Consider the following 21,077-nt stretch of genomic DNA (forward strand, 5'->3'; position numbering starts at 1 on the left):
TTGATGTAGTCGTACGTCTTCACGATCCGACCGATCCTAGCCGAACGTACGGCACCTCCGTGTTCAGCACACGTTCAGCTCGATGACGTCCCTCGTACTCTTGATCCAGTTGAGGCCGAGGGAGAATTTCGTCAGCACGACGGCGTGGCGACGGTGATGATGAAGTTACCGGCGCAGGGCTTCGCCTAAGCACAACGATGATATGACCGAGGTGTGTAACTGTGGAGGGGGGCACCGCACACGGCTAAAAGATCAACTTGTGTGTTCTAGGGTGCCCCCTTCCCCACGTATATAAAGGAGGGAGGGGGAGGCCGGCCGGCCCTAGGGGGCGGGCCCAAGGAGGGGGAGTCCGGCCGGCCCTAGGGGGCGCGACCAAGGAGGGGGAGTCCTACTAGGAGTAGAAAAGGGTGAGGGAGTACTAAAGGGGGGGCGCCGCCCCCTTCCCTTGTCCAATTCGGACTGCAAGGGGGGGGCCTGCCCTGGCTGCCCTCCTCTCTCTCCAACAAGGCCCATGGTGTCCCATTAGTTCCCCGGGGGGGTTCCGGTAACCCCTCCGGCACTCCGGTTTTACCCGAAACTATCCGGAACACTTCCGGTGTCCGAATAACTTGGTCCAATATATCAATCTTTATGTCTCGGCCATTTCGAGACTCCTCGTTATGTCCGTGATCTCATCCGGGACTCCGAACAATCTTCGGTCATCAAATCACATAACTCATAATACAAATCGTTATCGAACGTTAAGCGTGCGGACCCTACGGGTTCGAGAACTATGTAGACATGACTAAGACACATCTCCGTCAATAACCAATAGTGGAACCTGGATGCTCATATTGGCTCCTACATATTCTACGAAGATCTTTATCGGTCAAACCGCATAACAACATACGTTGTTCCCTTTGTCATCGGTATGTTACTTGCCCGAGATTCGATCGTCGGTATCCTCATACCTAGTTCAATCTCGTCACTGGCAAGTCTCTTTACTCATTCCATAATGCATCATCCCGCAACTAACTCATTAGTCATATTGCTTGCAAGGCTTATAGTGATGTGCATTACCGGGAGGGCCCAGAGATACCTCTCTGATACTCGGAGTGACAAATCCTAATCTCGATCTATGCCAACTCAACAAACACCATCGGAGACACCTATACAGCATCTTTATAATCACCCAGTTACGTTGTGATGTTTGATAGCACACTAAGTGTTCCTCCGGTATTCGGGAGTTGCATAATCTCATAGTCATAGGAACATGTATAAGTCATGAAGAAAGCAATAGCAATAAACTAAACGGTCATAGTGCTAAGCTAACGGATGGGTCTTGTCCATCACATCATTCTCCAATGATGTGATTTCGTTCATCAAATGACAACACATGTCCATGGCTAGGAAACTTAACCATCTTCGATTAACGAGCTAGTCAAGTAGAGGCATACTAGGGACACTCTGTTTGTCTATGTATTCACACACGTACTAAGTTCCCGGTTAATACAATTCTAGCATGAATAATAAACATTTATCATGATATAAGGAAATATAAATAACAATTTTATTATTGCCTCTAGGGCATATTTCCTTCATTCGCATCATGTACAAGTTTATGTGAAGTGGATTTTCTTTATGATTTGATGAGCTTGATATGTTCTACTATGATTTGACGAGTGCGATAGATGTTTGTAATACATCTTGATTGCCCATGGGTGCACATGTCCAGTGAGCTTACAAGGTTGCACAACCGGTTCTTGCTCATCGACGTGCCCTTCTCGTCAGCGCCGGTGGAACCCACAATGTCATCAGTGTCGGGAGGAACCGGGGGAGGAAGAGAACATCAGCAGCCCCTGCAACACGGGCTCATGCAGGCTACTGCGGCGATGCCAGTGCCAAGGCGAGCGCGAGCCATGGCAGCAGCATCTCCTGGTACCTGACCAAGATGCTGCCCGGCTGGCATGTTGATGGCTTCCTCTTGGACGGTGCCACGATCTCAGCTAGTCATAGTCTCCATACTGGGGTCAGTTTCGACCTCAGCTGTTATCTTTAACTCGTTAGTTCAATTCTATAATTTACCAACTACTTTGTCATGGCAGTCCAGTTCAAATATTACAGTATTCTGTTTATGCCATGCATATATACATGTATAAAGATTGAGGTGGTCCATTCATCTTTTGAACATATTTGGCACAAATAGGTGGAATAAGAATGAATATTTCTTGTGGCTTATGATGGCGGGGTGATGGGCAGCCTTTCTTGAGGATTATTGTGACCGAAGTGATTGATTGTTGGCAGAACTTTGAAGAAATGTGTCAGGTATTGTCATGTTATCAGTAGTAACTATGTCGTGATATGCAGTAGGTATAAACTGATACCCTTTCATTCTACTCTACTAATTTATTGTATTTTTACTCCTTACGAATTTTCTGAAGATACGATATTATTACTACTTATTAGGTAAAAAGGTGCTATGTATTTTTTACAGATTATGAGATGCAAATTTTGCCCGATTGATGGTGTGTTTAATGATTGTAAAAATGCCGCATGGTTACATGGTGGTTATTAGTTCTGGCCAGTACATGCATGATATTTGTGCAATTCTTTTTTGATATTCCATTCCCCTTTTCACTACTGAATCGAGAACCTCATTGCTCCAATCAACAGTAGGGTGAGCATCTTGAGCATGATTCTCCTTGCTTGTACTCTGCGTGCAGATTTACAATCCCGAGCTTTATAATAAAAGAAGAAATCAGTGAGCCTAGATTTATCAAATATTGGGAAAATTACAAGTTCCTCTTGTACTTTTTGTACTGCTTTGGAACACAATTTGACATTTACTTATTTCTGATATTTTGTTGTTGTGATGTTGCCAAATTAGGTCTGATTTTCTATTGTGATTCTCAAGTCTTATATTGTCCATGCCCATGTCATACAATCAGTTCCGGAACTATCTGAGTCCTCAAGGCCAAACTGCTTGAATTCTATATATGAGGAAGCTCAAAAGTAATAAGGCATCCCGCAAGTTAGCAAAATTGCAGGTACAACTTACATTGGACATGGCCTTACTTTCATTTTTATTTTATATATAGCTCATTATTACCTCCGTGCAATATTCCCAAAACTTTTATATTGTAGTTGGATTTTGGTTCATCGTGCCTCAGACTGGCATGTTATTTTATGTTTAGTAGGATGGTCTGACATGGTAATTAAGAAATGTTTTAATGGTATTGCCTTGTGCCCCTGTTACAGTTCTAAAAAAGGAAGTGATGAATTAATTTACATTTTCTGAAATTTCTCGAGGTTGTTTTTTTATTGAATAATAGTTCTACCTTTTTAGGTGAAACTGCTGGTTCCAACTTCCAACTTGATATGCCTTCCTTTCGATTTGGTTTACTATACTCAGCGCATAAGCATCAGAGTTTAACTCAAAGTAGGGGTCTGCTAGAGACGGAGCTTGTCGTAGAATAGAGGGAAGGTATACTTGATCACGTCTACTGTCTCACCTGTGATAGAAGTAATTGGGTTCGTTGTTCTTTCTACAAGGGTATACATGTGAAACGCCGTGATCAGAAATAAAATGGGTAATAGGAACCAAGTAGAATGTACATTCTGTAGCTAGGTGAGGAACTAACACAAGGGATAGTTTAAATTCAATAGCTAGGTGAGGAATTAGCACAAGGCATAACAAATCTATCAGGTGTACAAGTTCTGAAATGTAAAGATGAGGACAGTGATTAATCACAAGCTTGTTGTTGCTTTGTTGTACATATGAACCACAAGATAGAGGGAAACAAAGAGCTGCCAGCCCATACTTTCAGACTAAAAGCAACTAGGAGTAAATTTCACTGGTCCGGCCATACTTCAGACTGGAAGTACATTTAGGGTCTTAGCTAACCAGGAGCACAATGATAAATTCACTTATTCTGAGAATTTTGTCATGCTTGGTGAGAATGAAAGAGGGAAAACACGGGAAGCATTTATTTTAATGCCCTGGTTAGTAAAAAATCCTCATGAAAACACACATACACATGAGCGCTATCCATAAAAGAACAAATGACAAACATCGTAAGTGTTAGCTTATCATCTCAGCGGAGCTATATCAAGTGAAGTTAAACCGACATCAAAGCTAGAGTGAAGTGGCGGACCAGTGAAGGAAGATCAATGTTTGTCTGGTTATTGGTGGGATGAGAAATAAGATGTGTGTCAAGAAAACATAGAACCAATGAAGGGAAGGGTGAAGCGGGACAGATACAACAATAAAACATTGTTGTGTTGCTCCGTAGCAACGCACGAGCAGTCAGCTAGTAGGTAATAAATGATGGTTGATTGAACATCACACAACCGATCAATCAATCTATCACATTTTTATCTTTTATCTTTTCTCATTTACCCTAATGTTCCTTTTCCCCATTCTTCGTTGTTCTACTCGTTGCAGGGCAGCGATCCACGAGGCGAGGCGACTAGGTTGACTTATGGCAGACCATAGCCGTTGCGGGGCCTAGGTCCCTCCCGGGCGTATGGGGTTTCAGGTCCTCAAAAACCTCGCTGGCGTGTCTAGCCCCCGCGCTACTAGGGCTCACACTAGACCTGGCCATGGGCAGCCCGGCCCGGTCGGCCCAAAAAAGCCCGACTGACCTTGTCCACGGGCCAGGCTCGGGCCTAGATTTCGAGCCCGACGGCCGGGCCCTGGCCCGTCGTCTTCTCACGGTAACGAAGAGGCCCGGCGGGCTTTTAGCGTGATGGGCCGGGCTCGGGCCTGATTTTTAGGCCCGACGACCGGGCCGGGCCGGGCCCGGGCCCGTCGTATTCGCACGGTAACGAAGAGGCCCGGCGGGCTTTTAGCGTGATGGGCCGGGCTCGGGCCCGATTTTTGGGCCCGACGGTCGGGCCGGGCTCGGGTCTGGGCCCGTCGTATTTGCACGCTAACGAAGAGGCCCGGCGGGCTTTTAGCGCGATGGGCCGGGCTCGGGCCCGATTTTTAGGCCTGATGGCCTCACCGGGCTCGGGTCCGGGCCCGTCGTATTTGCACGCTAACGAAGAGGCCCAGCGGGCTTTTAGCGTGATGGGCCGGGCTCGGGCCCGATTTTTAGGCCTGATGGCCGAGCCGAGCTTGGGTCTGGGTTTTTTGCGTCGGGCTTTGGTAGGCCTGGCCCGTAGCCCGGCCCGGCCCGAGAGATCGCCAGGTATAGCTCACACTTATGTGTTTGTGTGTGAACAACACGCACCATACCATAGGTAGGCCCAACCATAGGTGGACGGGCTAGGGCTAGAGTGCATTATCCGGAAAAAGGAAAAGAGGGCAAGAGTACATTGAATCGTCGTCTCCTTCTCCACCACGCCAAACAGTTTTGTCTTGCTCTATTCATTTATTTTGCGCTTTCAGTGTAGGGGATTTCTTCTTTGCCCTTTTTCTTTTCGAGGAATTCTTTAGCTTGGACGTTCTTGGGTAGCTAGGGCCGCGCCCGTGCCCCGTGGGTGGTCAGGAGAAGCAAATGAACCCCGGCCGGCCGGCCTGTTTGAAACTTGGTTGGTAATAAATGAGCTGAGCTGCGAGATACCGTAATGGTCACATCGTTCCCCGGGTGTCACATAAATCGGGAACCGGCCAAGGAGTACAAGCGAGCGCACTTGCTAGGGCTATTACTACACAGGACAAAGCTCGCAACAAAGAGACTGCACGGGGGGACCCAGACCAGACCAGACCGCTTGTTCAACTCACATGATGCCCGCCCGCCCGCAAGAGACATGCATGCGTGATGCGTCGCCGCCCGTGTATACGTACGTACGTAGACACACACACATACGTGATTCCTCAGGGTATACAAGACGAGCAGCATTGGCAGCGCAATGCCGTGCCGGCGAGCCGCCGCTGTTTACTGCGTCCGGGTGCCGGCGGCGAGCGGCGAGCGGCGCACGGGCGGCAACGCGGACGGACGCCCAGCGCAAGCGAGCGAAGCCGTGGGAGGAAGGGGGAGGCGCAATGAATGAAGGCGGGCCTTGAAAAGCGTCACCTCAACCTCGTGACCGCGCAGGCAGGCAGAGGGCGCGCGAGACGGGTGACGGGTGATGCGACGCGGATGGGGGCCTCCTGCCGGCACGCCACGCCACGCAGCCGCACTGCCAGAGCTCGCTCCTGCGCGCGCCGTACTTTGCGTGCCGATGTGCGCATACATACCCGCCGCTCTCTCTTCCTTTCTCTTATAAAAAATCAGATGTACATTATAGAAATTCTATCAGAAATACAAAGCATCTCAAACATAATGAAAAACATATCACGATTCCAAGATCACCGAACGACCTCTGCCGCTGCATCCGACACCAAATCTACGAAAAACGCTAACCTCATCGCCACAAACAGACGGCAAGGATCCACGCCGAACCTCCGCCGACTACGTCCAAACGGACGAACGAACTCGAGTGGGATCGAAACCCACAAGACAAGCTCGAACAAGAAGCGTCGCCGTCCCCCCAAGCGCCGCACCTGCGAGGACTAAAACTCTAACCTAAACCACTAGCCGGAACGGAGGCGCCGAGATTCTTCTCCCAGCCACCGGTCACCGTAGCCGCAGGCAGACAGAGGGAAAGCGAATCCACGTGCTCTCCTCTGCTCTGCTTTGTCACTAGTGGTACTCAATCACTTTCTTGAAATGCACTCCATGCTTACCATATCTGACTGTATTATCACTAAGAGCGTTAACACGTGCCTTGTTGCCCTTGACTTGAGAAAACTCGGGAACGAACGAACGAAGCAAGCCTAGGGAAAGAATGCGTAGCTAGCTAGCTAGAGCTACGCGTCGCCCTTCATTAACGCCCGGGCTCAAGACGATTTCGATTTGAAAGCGAGCGGCCGTGCAGCCTGTTTGGGGGGAGACATTCATTCACTTGCAAGCATACAAGGGCACTAGTAGGGTAATTGCAGGTACTCACAAGGAAATTCATTGTTGATAGCACGTACTACCGCCATGTACTTATGGAATCGCATTGCTTGCTCTGCTAGTACCACCACAAAGTTACTACAGCACCCCAACTAATTGCCATAAAAAAGGCTAGCTGGCTTGCCGGCTCTTGCGGATAGGTACCACAAGTACAACCAACATTTTTTATTGATATTTCATTTCAAACGAGTACTCTCTCTTTCGATAAAAAAATTTGTCTGAAGTCAAACCCCATAAAAAGCATGACCAACTTTATAGAAAAGAGTATCGGCACTCACAATGCGAAATCAACATCGCTAGACGGGCCATTAATTCAATTTTCATATCCGGAGTAAAAAAGACTTTCATAGACGGGCATTCAATTTTCATATTCACTTTTTAGTGTTCGACTTGGGACAAATATCATAGACGGAGTAAAAAAGACCGGAGGGAGTACTCCGCAAAATGCTTGGCAAAAACCTAGTGGGGAATATCAGCACTGTACTTCCAAGCCATTGAGGCTAGAGCCGTGGGCCACGAGCCGGACACTACTATGCGCACATCCACCACCACAGTGCAGTGTAAATACGTGCCATTGCCATTGCCATTACCACCACTCGCTGTCACCGGCCACTAAAGCACCAACGATGAAGAGAGAAAGAAAACGAGAGCAAAGCAATCCAAAGCAAAAGGCCGCAGTGAAAAGACAGGCCGTTGCTATTTAAGGGCCACCCCCAGTCCCCCAAAGAGGCACACTCCCTGCCTCCCCCTCCCAGTACCTCCAGCTCCAGCAATGCCCGCCGCCCCCTCCCCGCTCCCCCCAAATGCTTCCTGAGCTCACCGCCGCCGCCATGGAGCTCGGGCAGGTGCTGGGCTACACGCCGCCGGCGACCAAGGACGCGAGATCCGGCGGCGGCTTCGCCCAGGCCGCCGCTTGCCCCTACCCCTACCCCTCCCCCTTCCTCGACGAGCAGAAGATGCTCAGCTTCTCCAAGGCCGCCGCCCCTCCATCGTCAGGTCTTTCTTGGATCCGCTCCTCCCTCTTCCACGCTTTATTTTTCGCATGATCTTCGCTCGATCTGTTCTCTGCAAGCCATGATAGATGGGCAGTGCTCTGGCGTTCGACTGTTCCCATGTTCAAAAATAAAAGGAAAAAGGTCAAAAGCCAGCACTTGATGAGCTCTCTCTCTCTCACTCACTCTCACTCACCAGCGCCACCAGCTCGACTCATGGCCATGGGGATTTGCTCGAATCTACCCATCCACTGGGCCCCTCCTCCTCGGCCAAGGCTGCTCCATTTCATTGCTTCTTTTTACTGCTTTATCTACACTTTTGTCTTGACTCGGCGCCTGCAATAATAAGAAACAAATAAATAACTACACGCATGGATATTTTCAAGATAAGGTTGCTGCTTCTCTGAGCATTTTTGCTCATGCTGAGTGGGTTTTCCTCTTCTTTTTTTGCATCTAGGTATGGATTTTGGCAGGTCCAATGAGCAGAGGCTGCTGCTGGCCAGGAGCAAGATGCCCTTCACTCCTTCACAGTGGATGGAGCTGGAGCACCAGGCCCTCATATACAAGTATCTCAATGCAAAGGCCCCCATACCTTCCAGCCTGCTCATCTCCATCAGCAAAAGCTTCAGACCCTCCTCCGATAGAAGTAAGAATCCTGCCAAAAACATGTACTCACATCTCTTTTTTTTTTACTGAGGTAGAAATGCAGGCAACGTTGTATGTAGATATAACTTGCCTGTAAATGTGATGCGGTAAAAGATCTCTCTTGATGGAAATGTGAGAGAAAGTACTGTCTGTCCTGCACGTGATATCTAAAAGCATGTCAGCAAATATTGTTTTTGCATATTTATAATATTCCCCAATAAGAATACATATCACTGGTTAGAATATATTCCAAACAAGTTAACATGTATCAAGCACAACCTTAATACTACCTACTTACTTGGTTATACAACTATAAATGCAAGCAGAGCATGACTTGCTTCTCTGTAATGCAGTGCCCTGGAGGCCTGTCTACCAAGGGTTCACCAATGCAGATTCTGACCCGGAACCTGGAAGATGCCGTCGAACAGACGGCAAGAAATGGCGGTGCTCAAAGGAGGCGATGGCCGAGCACAAGTACTGTGAGCGGCACATCAATAGGAACCGCCATCGTTCAAGAAAGCCTGTGGAAAACCAAACAAGGAAGAACGCCAAAGAGACGCCTGCTGCTGGCTCGTTATCGGCCGCTGTCTCACAGGGTGGCTGTAAGAAAGCAAAAGCTGGTGATGAACTGAAGCCAGGGAGCGTCAGCTATTGGACAGATAATTTAAACAGGTTTGTATGCACTGAATTTTAGTCTCTTATATGGATCAGAACTATTTCACAGCTATGGAGTGACTTTAAAAAATGCAACTGCTAAGTTAGGGAGGCAAAGAAACAAGCAAAAACAATTAAGTTTTATTGCAAGGTCATAATTTCGATTTAACACTTGTACTCATTTGCAGGGCAATGGTGAGCAAAGCCAGGGGAAACAACCCTGAAGAAGGCAACAGTGCTCCACTCCTGAATTCTACTAATCAACAACACACATTGTCCTTGTTCTCTCAACTGAAGCAACAGAGCAAACCAGATAAGTTCAGCCCGGCAGTCGATAGTGAATCGATCTCCTCAAATACAGTATTGAAGCCCTGGGAAAGAAGCAACCAGCAGAGCAGCAAGGACGTTTCTTCGACGACGCTCCATGATCGCGGGTGCCTTCAATCAGTCCTTCAAGATTTCAGCATGCATAAGAATGACAAGATCGAGGCTCAGAAAAACAATGCTTCAGTGCCATCAACTTTCTATTCACCTACAGAAGGTCAACACATCAGCTGCCTTGCATCTAACATGATGCAAGTGCAGGAGGATTGCATCTCAAGCTCTTGGGAGATACCTCAAGGTGGGCCATTAGGTGAAATCCTAACAAACTCCAAGAACACTGATGACTTGACCAATAAGTGTGAATCAAGATCATATGGTTGGTTACTGAGTCTTGATGAACATGAAATGTGAGTTCGCAGTAAACGGAGAGCTAGACATAGCAAAGTTCAACATGGAAGGGAACAATGCTGATGGAAGCAGGATGAAGTAGCTTAGATGTGTGACCCATCCATGCTTGTTCTTCTCTCCATATTTTCAGTCTTCTGTTTTGTAATATCCAGTAGTTGCAACTTTTAGTGTTTAGGAATTTGGCTGCATCCTAAAATATTATGGCTTGCCTTGTATCAAGCTTATTGGCTACATCTTTTAACAGGTAAACTATAAGGATTCATTTCTTCATATCCATCCAGTAGTTCCAAGGAACTTTTCTGATATTATTTGAGCCCATAACACCAATGGTTCTGTTTTGTCAATGTCCAAGACCACATCATCAAAAACCATAACTAGCAACTCTTCAGAAGGAATAACATATATTGAAATAATCATATAACAAGCAGATGAATATCAATTCAAATCGTCCTGACAAACATTGAGGGTCATTTGGTTATCAAGCCTTGAACAACTTACTGCGGGTTAAATGAGCCCAGTAATCATAGTACAATTATACAGTCAATTTCTGGGAACTTCTATCATATTTTATGAGGACAGTTTATCATCTCTGGTATGGTTCAAAAGAATGAACCCATGTCTGGTATGGTGATGGCCCTTAAATTTGATACTCCTGTATTGATCATGTTCAGGACAGGATTGATACAGTGAGGAGTATTACAACAGAGATACGTATCAATAGGACATCCAACAGATAAGAACAGTATCCAGCTAGCTACCTATACAGGACGATCATACAGTCTCTCTTGGGCCGATGTTATTCAATTTTGCCAGTTTCTCATTATGAAGCAAGTTCCTGAAAAAACCATTGTTTTGTTGTGCCCGTACGGAAATATCAACCATAAGAACGATTTTGATCTCAATCACACATGAAAATGCAAAGTGAATATGATGAATTGATCATATCTGCCTAATCTAGTTTGCAAATGCATGAGAATCAAGAAATACACAGGGTTGAAATAAGTGCCTTTAACAGACGGTTAATCAGAAACAAAACCTGGGCAAACCAAACCAAAATAGTACAAAACGTTTAGCAACAAGGAGCACACCGAGAATAAGCAGCATTGGCTCAGATATGCAAAAAGCTCGTCAAATGATAAATAAAGAAACAGAATATCTCAGCTAGACAAGAACACTAGAAGCAGATAAAAAGGACATCACAACTGAAGATGCCAAACTGAGTTTACACACAAAAAAATACAAAACCGAGCTAACACAGTACAAAGCACAAAGGCATATTTGCATATGTCGAAGGCAGGCCTAACCCGAAGTCCAACAATATTCATGGTACAAGGGCTATCTTGCGTTGCATCAATATGGGAGTAACTGAAGCCAATAGCTATCAAGAAGCAATGGCTTGCCAAAATTGTGGAACTCCCATGAACAATCATTGGTGATGTTACCTAAACCACAATAGATACTGGAGAATGCAAAATCAATATGCTAGTTCGTCTAATACACAGTTGTCACCTAAAATACAAGAACAAATAATTGAGACCAAAAAAACTTAATAAGGTAGGAGAGGATGAAACTTAAAAAACAGTACAGAACAAGTGCTCCGGCTCAGACACGCACAAATAAAGTCATCAGTTTTGGTCCTTAACTGAAATTAAGGTATGAAGAAGTAATCTTGTTGTCATCACAGCCACGCAAACTAGTTCCTCTAATACACAATTGTCATCACCTAAAACACAGACCAGAAAATTGAGACGAAAATAAACTTAAGAAGGTAGGACAGAATCGAACTTAAGCAACTGTACAGACAAACAAGTGTGCCGGCTCAGACACGCACAAATAAAGTTGTCAGATTTGGTATTAACTGAAATTAAGTTATGAACAAGTAATCTAGCTGTCATCACAGCCTCCCAAACTGGTTCCTCTAATACACAATTGTCGCGTAAAATGCAAGAAACAAAATCTGAGACGAAAATCAGCTTAAGAAGGTAGAAGAGAATCAAACTTATACAACTGCACAGAGAAACAAGTGCGCCGGCTCAGACACGCACAAATAAAGTCATCAGGTTTGGTCCTTAACAGAAATTAAGGTATGAAGAAGTAATCTTGTTGTCATCACAGCCACGCAAAACTAGTTCCTCTAATACACAATTGCACCTAAAATACAAGAGCAAAAATTAAAACAAAACCAACATAAGATGGTAGAAGACAACCAAATTTAAACAACTGCACTGCATACACAAACAAGTGTGCCGGCTCAGACACGCACAAATAAAGTCATCAGATTTGGTCCTCAATTGAAATTAAGGTATGAACAAGTAATCTTGTTGTCATCACAGCCACGCAAACTAGTTCCTTTAATACACAATTGTCGCCTAAAATACAAGAAACAAAATCTGTGACGAAAATCGGATTAAGAAGGTAGGACAGAATCACTTAAACAACTGCACAGACAAACAAGTGTACCGGCTCAGACACGCAAAAAATAAAGTCATCGGATTTGGTCCTTAACTGAAATTAAGATATGAAGAAGCTATCTTATTGTCATCACAGCCAGGCAAACCAGTTCCTCTATTACACAATTTTGTCACCTAAAACACAAGAACAAAAATCATGACAAAAACAAACGTTACAAGGTACTCCCTCCGCTCACAAATATAAGATGATCTCTTTTTTTTCTGAATCGTATGTATATACACACGTTTTAGTGTGTTTGTTCACTCATTTCAGTCCGTATGTAGTCCATATTGAAATTTCCAAAACAACTTATATTTGTGAACGGAGGGTGTAGAACTAGAAGAGAACCAAATTTAAACAAGTGCACTGCACAGACAAATAAGTGCACCGGCTCAGACACGCACAAATAGAGTCATCAGATTTGGTCCTTACCTGAAATTTAAGGTATAAAGAAGTAATCTAGTTGTCATCACAGCCATGCAAGCTAGTTCCTCTAATACACAATTGTTGCCTAAAATACAAGAACAAACATCCAGACAAACCAATGTAAGAAGGTAGAAAAGAACCAGATTTAAACAGCTGCACTCAAGATATAAACAAGTGTGCCGGCTCAGACACGCACAAATAAAGTCATCAGATTTGGTCCTTAACTGAAATTAAGGTATGAACAAGCAATCTAGTTGTCATCACAGCCACGCAAACTAGTTCCTCCAATACACAATTGTCACCTAAAATACAAGAACCAAAATCGAGACAAAAAATAACAAAAGGTACTGTATAAGAGAACCAAACTTGAAAAGCTGAACTCCAGAAAAAGAAAACAAGTGCAGAGGCTCAGACACGCACAAATGAAGTCATCAGCTTTGGTCCTCAACTGAAATTAAGGTATGAACAAGTAATCTTGTTGTCATCACAGAGTTCCTTTAATACACAATTGTCGCCTCAAATACAAGAAACAAAATCTGTGACGAAAATTAGATTAAGAAGGTAGGACAGAATCACTTAAATAACTGCACAGACAAACAAGTGTACCGGCTCAGACACGCACAAATAAAGTCATCAGATTTGGTCCTTAACTGAAATTAAGGTATGAAGAAGTTATCTTATTGTCATCACAGCCAGGCAAACCAGTTCCTCTATTACACAATTTTGTCACCTAAAACACAAGAACAAAAATCATGACAAAAACCAACGTTACAAGGTACTCCCTCTGCTCACAAATATAAGATGTTCTAACCTTTTCTTTTTCTGAATCGGATGTATATACACACGTTTCAGTGTGTTTGTTCACTCATTTCAGTCCGTATGTAGTCCATATTGAAATTTCCAAAACAACTTATATTTGTGAACGGAGGGAGTAGAACTAGAAAAGAACCAAATTTAAACAAGTGCACTGCACAGACAAACAAGTGCACCGGCTCAGACACGCACAAATAGAGTCATCAGTTTTGGTCCTTAACTGAAATTAAGGTATGAAGAAGTAATCTAGTTGTCATCACAGCCAGGCAAGCTAGTTCCTCTAATACACAATTGTCGCCTAAAATACAAGAACAAGAATCCAGACAAACCAACTTAAGAAGGTTTGGTCCTTAGAACAACTGGAAGAGAACCAGATTTAAACAGCTGCACTCAAGACACAAACAAGTGCAACGGCTCAGACAAGCACAAATAAAGTCATCAGGTTTGGTCCTTAACTGAAATTAAGTTATGAACAAGTAACCTAGTTGTCATCACAGCCACGCAAACTAGTTCCTGCAATACACAATTGTCGTCTAAAATACAAGAAACAAAATCCGAGACAAAAACCAGCTTAAGAAGGTACTCCCTCTGTCCCATAATATAAGAACGTTTTTGACACTAATGTAGTTTCAAAACGTTCTTATATTATGGGACGGAGGGAGTACTGTATAAGAGAACCAAACTTAAACAACTGCACTGCAGGAAAAAAAAAGTGCAGAGGCTCAGACACGCACAAATAAAGTCATCAGCTTTGGTCCTTAACTGAAATTAAGGTATGAGGAAGTAATCTTGTTGTCATCAAAGCCACACAAGAACAATTGTAATTAAGTATCCTAAAAAAAGATGGAGAAATCATATACGCAGGCCTGACAGTAACGCAGAAATAACCAAACTAAAAAAACGAAATGTCAATTACGTAGATACCAAGATTAATCAAAGAACAAATCGCAAGAGCAATAAATTTATCAGCGTGCGAGGGAGTCTATTTCTCGGGCTATGGCTATTAGAGCCGCAACTTGATCTGGGAGTAACTGGAAGAGAAAACCAATTATGGCCATCGAATCTGGAAGCTACAGGTCGTCAAAATGACCCCGACTCCTGTAAAACCGTAGAGATGTTACGAAGAACATGGAGAAAGATAACGAAATCGCCACCCGAACAATCCGTCGGGCTGCGGTGGCTCAAGATACTATCCGTATTGGGTGCGTGCATAATAATCGGGGAAAAGAAAATTTACAATCGATTTTGCGGAGATCGACGAGGCAACAATCGAGGCCGAGAAATTGCAGAGGGGCGGGGGGAATTCGCCGGAAATTTGCTTATCCCTGGTCGAATCAGGGAGGAGATCTGGTCAGATCTGGTAGCTGCTGATTCAATTGGGGGGAAGCTGCAGGTCTCACACTAGAACGCTGGGAAGAACCCTAATCGGCTAAAGCTCGGCCCAATTCGGCCTGTCAAAGGACTGGGCCGAGCTGTTGTTACTTAACTCGCCGAACAAGTTTTTTAGCCCATTTTAACCCTACAGGCCCCAAAGCTTGGACCAGATTACAACAGGGTACACGAGAGAAAAATAACAGTGATCTCCCGACGCCCATAAGTTTTGACATATTTAAAAGTTTGTCACCCCTAATTTTTTTTAAAGTTTTTCTGAGAACAACCTATTTAAAAGTTGCAAAATATATGAAATAAAACCATAACATTGCTACGACACCTAATTTCAAATGAAAATCAGTATGTAGCTCGAGAAACGAAGAAGAAGACTACATTTTCGCCGTTGGTTGTGCTAATAGACCGAATCCACATACAAGTTAAATTAGTTACTAATCATAGCTTCATCGCAAAAAAAAGTTACTAATCATAGCTAGATTTTTTTGTTTTTATTACTAAAGATGCATTATGAATTAGGATTTGAACTTTTTTTTGTCATCTACTTTTCTTAGTTCATTTTTGTGACTTTTTTTTAGAACCGCCATCAAGGCCTTTCTATTCATTTTGGCGGAACACTTCTGATTGCAAAATGTCAATCAGAAAACCAGGGGGTACATCAAAATTACAAGTAAAAGAGTCTATCTGAAGAGCATGTTTCGCACATGCATGGGCAGCCTCATTGGCATTCCGCCCAGTCCAACGTAAATCAAACCCCTGGAAATTTTGGAGATAAGTATGCATCTCCCTGATGATATAACCTCCAACCGAGCGATCATCGCTTCTACTCCACGCAAGTGCCACTTCCTGACAGTCTGTTTCAATCACAACTTGCTAATAGCCATGTTCACTTGTTAGGATTATACCCGACATGCTAATAGCTCGATCGCTAACGGATCAAGCGCCCCTTGGTATTTGTTACACCTGCCAGTAAGGAACTGGCCAGCTCCATCTCGCACAACTATTCTCGTTCCAGAACATTGCAGCATCTGATCAACCGCCCCGTCAGAATTTAGTTTCATCCAACCATGCTCCGTCGCCTCCCAAGAGTGCCTCTGAGCTGGTCTCTCCACTCCTGGTTTTGGAAAATCCAGGCTTTGGACATGATCCCTGATGATCTCCATTAATCTGTGAGGCTGGAACTGAACCTCATTATGTGTAAACTTGTTACAATTGGTCCAGATTGCCCACATCACAAAGATTATGATTGATGTATCCTCTTTCTTCATTACAGTGTGATCCAGGATATCTTTAGACCATGTAGCGGGATGCAACCTTGGTAAATTTACCTGGAAGAAGTCCTCAGCTTCCCGCCAGAACAAAAGTGCATGATCGCACTGTAGCAACGCATGAAAAAGCGTTTCCATGTCAATCCCACACATAGGACATATTGCGTCTTCTCTAATATGTCTACGTAGCATCTCCCCATGTGTTGGGACAAAAAATTTAGCACTCGCCACCAAACCACCCTAACATTGGGTTGGACCGGCAATTTCCACAGTGGCTTCCAGTGATCTTCCCCATGCGTTGAGGTACTTGGCGTAGGTTAGCTTGCCATTTTCAGCTCAAGCAGTCCCCTGTATGCTGAACTTACTGTAAATACGCCATTGCGTGCCCATTCCCACGCCCAAAAATTATCAAGTTATGTTCTAGGTCGTGGCATTTTCAGAATCGCCTCCGCATCCGGGGCGATAAACAAACGTCGAACTAAGTCTTCGTTCCAACTACATGTACAGTCGTCAATCAGGTCTGAAACGAGATGCACTGGATCATCCGCGAGACGGCTGAGAGGTTTCATCGTTTTTGTTCCTGAGATCCATCTATCATGACACACCTCGGATGTCCGCCCATTCCCAATTCATATTTAATTAGCCCCTCCTTCAAGGTTGTTCGTCCTGTGCATATTGCTCGCCACGTGGCCGATGCCCCCTTAGGACATCCAGCCTCAAGAAAGTTTCCATCTGGAAAATACCGTCCTCTCAGGACTCATGCACAAAGGCTCTCTGGTTTTTCCAACAATCTCCAAGCTTGCTTTGCTGGCATAGCATCATTGAACAATTGCAAATCTCTAAAACCCATACCACCTCTAATCTTTGAAGTAGACATGCCTTCCCAAGATTACCAATGAAGCCCTCGCTTATCAAGTGATCCTGCCCACCAATACTTGGACATTACTGTCATAATTTTCCGGCACAAACCTTTTGTGAGTTTGAAACAACTCATTGTTGGAAATATGCCCTAGAGGCAATAATAAAATGGTTATTATTATATTTCCTTGTGTTGGAAATATGCCCTAGAGGCAATAATAAAATGGTTATTATTGTATTTCCTTGTTCATGATAATTGTCTATTGTTCATGCTATAATTGTATTAACTGGAAGCCGTAATACATGTGTGAATACATAGACCACAACATGTCCCTAGTAAGCCTCTAGTTGACTAGCTCGTTGATCAATAGATGGTTATGGTTTCCTGACCATGGACATTGGATGTCATTGATAACGGGATCACATCATTAGGAGAATGATGTGATGGACAAGACCCAAACCTAAGCATAGCACAAGATCGTGTAGTTCATTTGCTAAGAGCTTTTCTAATGTCAAGTATCATTTCCTTAGACCATGAGATTGTGCAACTCCCGGATACCGTAGGAATGCTTTGGGTGTACCAAACGTCACAACGTAACTGGGTGACTATAAAGGTGCACTACAGGTATCTCTGAAAGTGTCTGTTGGGTTAGCACGAATCGAGACTGGGATTTCTCACTCCGTATGACGGAGAGGTATCTCTGGGCCCACTCGGTAATGCATCATCATAATGAGCTCAATGTGACTGATGAGTTAGCCACGGGATCATGCGTTACGGAACGAGTAAAGTGACTTGCCGGTAACCAGGTTGAACGAGGTATTGGGATGCCGGCGATCGAATCTCGGGCAAGTAACATACCGATTGACAAAGGGAATTGTATACGGGATTGATTGAATCCCCGACATCGTGGTTCATCCGATGAGATCATCGTGGAACATGTGGGAGCCAACATGGGTATCCAGATCCCGCTGTAGGTTATTGGCCGGAGAACGTCTCGGTCATGTCTGCATGGTTCCCGAACCCGTAGGGTCTACACACTTAAGGTTCGATGACGCTAGGGTTATAGGGAATAGATATACGTGGTTACCGAATGTTGTTAGGAGTCCCGGATGAGATCCCGGACGTCACGTGGAGTTCCGGAATGGTCCGGAGGTAAAGAATAATATATAGGAAGTGAGGTTTTGGCCACCGGAAGAGTTTCGGGCGTCACCGGTAATGTACCGGGACCACTGGAGGGTTCCGGGGGTCCACCGGGAGGGGCCACCAACCCCGGAGGCCTGCGTGGGCCAAGTGTGGGAAGGGACCAGCCCCTAGGTGGGCTGGTGCGCCTCCCACAAGAGGCCCAAGGCGCATGGAAAGGGGGAAGGGGGAAAACCCTAGGCTCAGATGGGCCTAAGGCCCACCTAGGGTGCGCCCCCCTCTCTCCCCCTCTGGCCGCCCCTCAGATGCATCTAGGGCTGGCCGCCACCCCTGGGGAAAACCCTAGATGGGGGCGCAGCCCCTCCCCTTCCCCTATATATAGTGGGGGTTTTGGGGCTGCCATAGACACGAGTCTCCCTCTCTCTTGGCGCAGCCCTACCCCTCTCCCTCCTCGTCTCTCGCAGTGCTTGGCGAAGCCCTGCTGGAGTGCCACGCTCCTCCATCACCACCATGCCGTTGTGCTGCTGCTGGACGGAGTCTTCCCCAACCTCTCCCTCTCTCCTTGCTGGATCAAGGCACGGGAGACGTCACCGGGCTGCATGTGTGTTGAACACGGAGGCACCGTTGTTCGGTGCTTAGATCGGATTCGGCCGCGATCTGAATCGCTTCGTGTACGACTCCACCAACCGCGTTCTTGCAACGCTTCCGCATCGCGATCTTCAAGGGTATGAAGATGCACTCCCCTCTCTCTCGTTGCTAGTTCACTACTGGAATCAGCTAATTTGCCATCTGCCAGCTCTTTGCCGTCTGCTAGCTGACGGCAAAGAAGCTCTTTGCCATCAGCTACACGTAAGCGGACGGCAAAGAAGCTCTTTGCCATCAGCCACCTCTTTGCCGTCCGCCAGCAGACGGCAAAGAATCTTTGCCGTCCGCTGGCAGACGGCAAAGAGTGTGGTGGCCCCCACCCCCCGCTCGTTTGAAAAAATCTTAACGGCCCACCTCTTTGCCGTCCGCTAGCAGACGGCAAAGAGGCAAAAAGGCGGACGGCAAAGGCTGGCTGACGGAAAAGAGGGCACTTGCCTAACGGCAGGTACCCCCCCGCCCGTTACTCACTTTGTCCTCGCGCGCCCTTCTCCTCCGACCCCGCCGCCGCCGCCGCCGCCCGCCGCCCCGTCGCCCCCGCCGCCCCGTCTTCCCGCCGCCCCACCGCCCCGTCGCCCCCCGCCCCGGCCCCCTGCCGCCCCGCGCCCCACCGCCGCCCCGGCCCCCCGCCGCCCCGCGCCGCCTCGGCCCCCCACCGCCCCGCCCCGGCCTCCCGCCGCCCGGCCCCTCCGCCGCCCGGGCCCCCGCCGCCCCGCCTCCTCCACCGCCCCGCACCGGCCCCCGCCGCCCCGGCCCCCCACCGCCCCGCCCCGGCCTCCCGCCGCCCGGCCCCTCCGCCGCCCGGGCCCCCGCCGCCCCGCCTCCTCCACCGCCCCGCCCCGGCCCCCGTCCGCCTCCTCCACCGCCCCGCCCCGGCCCCCCGTCCGGCCCCTCCCCGACCCGTCGCCGCCCCCCACAGTGAGCCCCTTGATCCCATTTTTTTTGTTTTTTTTTCTGTTTAGATAAGGTTTTTTAGTTTAAGTTTTTTCAGTTTAGAATTAATTAGTGTAGGTTATTTAGTTTAATTAGTTTAAATAGTATGACTCTGGCAGAGGCGGCGGAGAGGCAGCGGGAGATGGAGGAGAGGACGAGAAAGATGATGGAGGAGGAGAGGGCACGGAATGACATGCAGGCAAGGGCCATGTACAAGCTCCTTGTGGTAAGTTTCTTCTGCAGATTACTTGCTAGTCTTAACATTTGAGTCTCATTACTAACTAGTATGACTCTGTTCTGAAAACCAAATGTGCAGTCTGTGTGCGAGAAGTCCGGTCAGCCCGCTCCGCCGATGCCAGTGATTGCTCCTGGGAGCACGGTCAGTTTAGTTTGAATGGACATTACTTGGTAGTCTTAACATTTGAGTGTCGTAATGCTAACGAGACATTGGAAATGATCTTTGGTGCAGCTTAACTCCAGAAACGCATCGCACGATCCTTCTCCAGGTAGCGGCACTAGCCACCCCGCTCCTACACCTCCCTGATCACGGTAAGTTTCTCTAGTGTTTTGCTTAACAAATGCATAAAGACCTAGACTTAGCTTTATTTCCTCCTATATGCTTACCATAATGACCTAGAGTTAGCTTATTTTCCTCCAAAATGACCCATTTTACCTAGGTTAGCTTATAAATGATGCAGTTCATCCAAGTTAGCTCAAAAATGACCCATTTTACGTAGATTAGCTCCTAAATGATCCATTTTACCTACGTTAGCTTTAAAATGGTCCATTTCACCTACGTTAACTCCAAAATGACCCATCTTACCTAGGTTATCTCATAAACGATCCATTTCAACTAATTTAGCTCATAAACGATCCATTTGACCTAAGTGAGCTAAAAAAGATCCATTTCACCTAAATTAGCTCTTAAATGATCCATTTCACCTAAGTTAGCTGAAAAAGATCCATTCAACTAAATTAGCTAAAAAATGATCCATTTCAACAAAGTTAGCTCAAAACCGATCCATTTCAACAAAGTTAGCTCAAAAACGATCCATTTGACCTAAGTGAGCTAAAAAACGATCCATTTCACCTTAGTTACCTCAAAAACGATCCATTTCACCTTAGTTACCTCAAAAACGATCCATTTCTAACTTTCTTATTTTGCCATTTTGCAGATTTCATTATGTGCTGGATGGAGTGCTTGTTCTACTCT

The 21,077-nt window shown here is 46.0% G+C and overlaps 1 protein-coding gene, 1 long non-coding RNA gene and 10 other non-coding genes across 12 annotated transcripts; 1 reads left to right on the top strand and 11 right to left on the bottom strand.

Annotated features, from left to right (window-relative positions):
* The first annotated feature begins 7,653 nt into the window (after positions 1-7,653).
* Positions 7,654-10,216, top strand: LOC123095668 (growth-regulating factor 9). Its single transcript, XM_044517209.1, has 4 exons — positions 7,654-7,919; positions 8,373-8,561; positions 8,914-9,232; positions 9,403-10,216. Exons 1-4 carry the CDS (start codon positions 7,727-7,729, stop codon positions 9,947-9,949), a joined length of 1,248 nt encoding a protein of 415 aa, XP_044373144.1. The 5' UTR covers positions 7,654-7,726; the 3' UTR covers positions 9,950-10,216.
* On the bottom strand, positions 7,831-9,089 carry LOC123095669 (uncharacterized). Its single transcript, XR_006446284.1, has 4 exons — positions 8,859-9,089; positions 8,508-8,714; positions 8,112-8,251; positions 7,831-8,027 (listed from the first exon to the last, which is right to left on the bottom strand). It is a non-coding gene; the product is annotated as an uncharacterized lncRNA (long non-coding RNA).
* A 1,327-nt stretch (positions 10,217-11,543) lies between the features above and the next one.
* LOC123100946 (small nucleolar RNA snoR126) lies at positions 11,544-11,633 on the bottom strand. The gene has a single exon (XR_006448553.1). It is a non-coding gene; the product is annotated as a small nucleolar RNA snoR126 (small nucleolar RNA).
* Positions 11,634-11,974: 341 nt separating this feature from the next.
* LOC123100949 (small nucleolar RNA snoR126) lies at positions 11,975-12,064 on the bottom strand. The gene has a single exon (XR_006448556.1). It is a non-coding gene; the product is annotated as a small nucleolar RNA snoR126 (small nucleolar RNA).
* Positions 12,065-12,192: 128 nt separating this feature from the next.
* LOC123100944 (small nucleolar RNA snoR126) lies at positions 12,193-12,282 on the bottom strand. The gene has a single exon (XR_006448551.1). It is a non-coding gene; the product is annotated as a small nucleolar RNA snoR126 (small nucleolar RNA).
* A 123-nt stretch (positions 12,283-12,405) lies between these two features.
* LOC123100953 (small nucleolar RNA snoR126) lies at positions 12,406-12,496 on the bottom strand. The gene has a single exon (XR_006448560.1). It is a non-coding gene; the product is annotated as a small nucleolar RNA snoR126 (small nucleolar RNA).
* A 288-nt stretch (positions 12,497-12,784) lies between these two features.
* On the bottom strand, positions 12,785-12,875 carry LOC123100951 (small nucleolar RNA snoR126). The gene has a single exon (XR_006448558.1). It is a non-coding gene; the product is annotated as a small nucleolar RNA snoR126 (small nucleolar RNA).
* A 127-nt stretch (positions 12,876-13,002) lies between these two features.
* On the bottom strand, positions 13,003-13,092 carry LOC123100945 (small nucleolar RNA snoR126). The gene has a single exon (XR_006448552.1). It is a non-coding gene; the product is annotated as a small nucleolar RNA snoR126 (small nucleolar RNA).
* Positions 13,093-13,428: 336 nt separating this feature from the next.
* LOC123100947 (small nucleolar RNA snoR126) lies at positions 13,429-13,518 on the bottom strand. Its single transcript, XR_006448554.1, has one exon. It is a non-coding gene; the product is annotated as a small nucleolar RNA snoR126 (small nucleolar RNA).
* A 293-nt stretch (positions 13,519-13,811) lies between these two features.
* On the bottom strand, positions 13,812-13,901 carry LOC123100950 (small nucleolar RNA snoR126). Its single transcript, XR_006448557.1, has one exon. It is a non-coding gene; the product is annotated as a small nucleolar RNA snoR126 (small nucleolar RNA).
* A 145-nt stretch (positions 13,902-14,046) lies between these two features.
* LOC123100948 (small nucleolar RNA snoR126) lies at positions 14,047-14,136 on the bottom strand. The gene has a single exon (XR_006448555.1). It is a non-coding gene; the product is annotated as a small nucleolar RNA snoR126 (small nucleolar RNA).
* A 217-nt stretch (positions 14,137-14,353) lies between these two features.
* LOC123100952 (small nucleolar RNA snoR126) lies at positions 14,354-14,443 on the bottom strand. The gene has a single exon (XR_006448559.1). It is a non-coding gene; the product is annotated as a small nucleolar RNA snoR126 (small nucleolar RNA).
* Between the last annotated feature and the right edge of the window lie 6,634 nt (positions 14,444-21,077).

Source organism: Triticum aestivum, chromosome 4D, assembly GCF_018294505.1.
Source record: "Triticum aestivum cultivar Chinese Spring chromosome 4D, IWGSC CS RefSeq v2.1, whole genome shotgun sequence".
Classification (NCBI taxonomy): Eukaryota; Viridiplantae; Streptophyta; class Magnoliopsida; order Poales; family Poaceae; genus Triticum; species Triticum aestivum.

Bases quoted from the DNA above. Each gene is read 5' to 3' on its own strand.
- LOC123095668 (XM_044517209.1), top strand. From the start codon at position 7,727: ATGCTTCCTGAGCTCACCGCCGCCGCCATGGAGCTCGGGCAGGTGCTG. The intron at 8,562-8,913 runs GTAAGAATCCTG...TCTGTAATGCAG, and splicing joins CAGACCCTCCTCCGATAGAA to TGCCCTGGAGGCCTGTCTAC. The intron at 9,233-9,402 runs GTTTGTATGCAC...ACTCATTTGCAG, and splicing joins TGGACAGATAATTTAAACAG to GGCAATGGTGAGCAAAGCCA.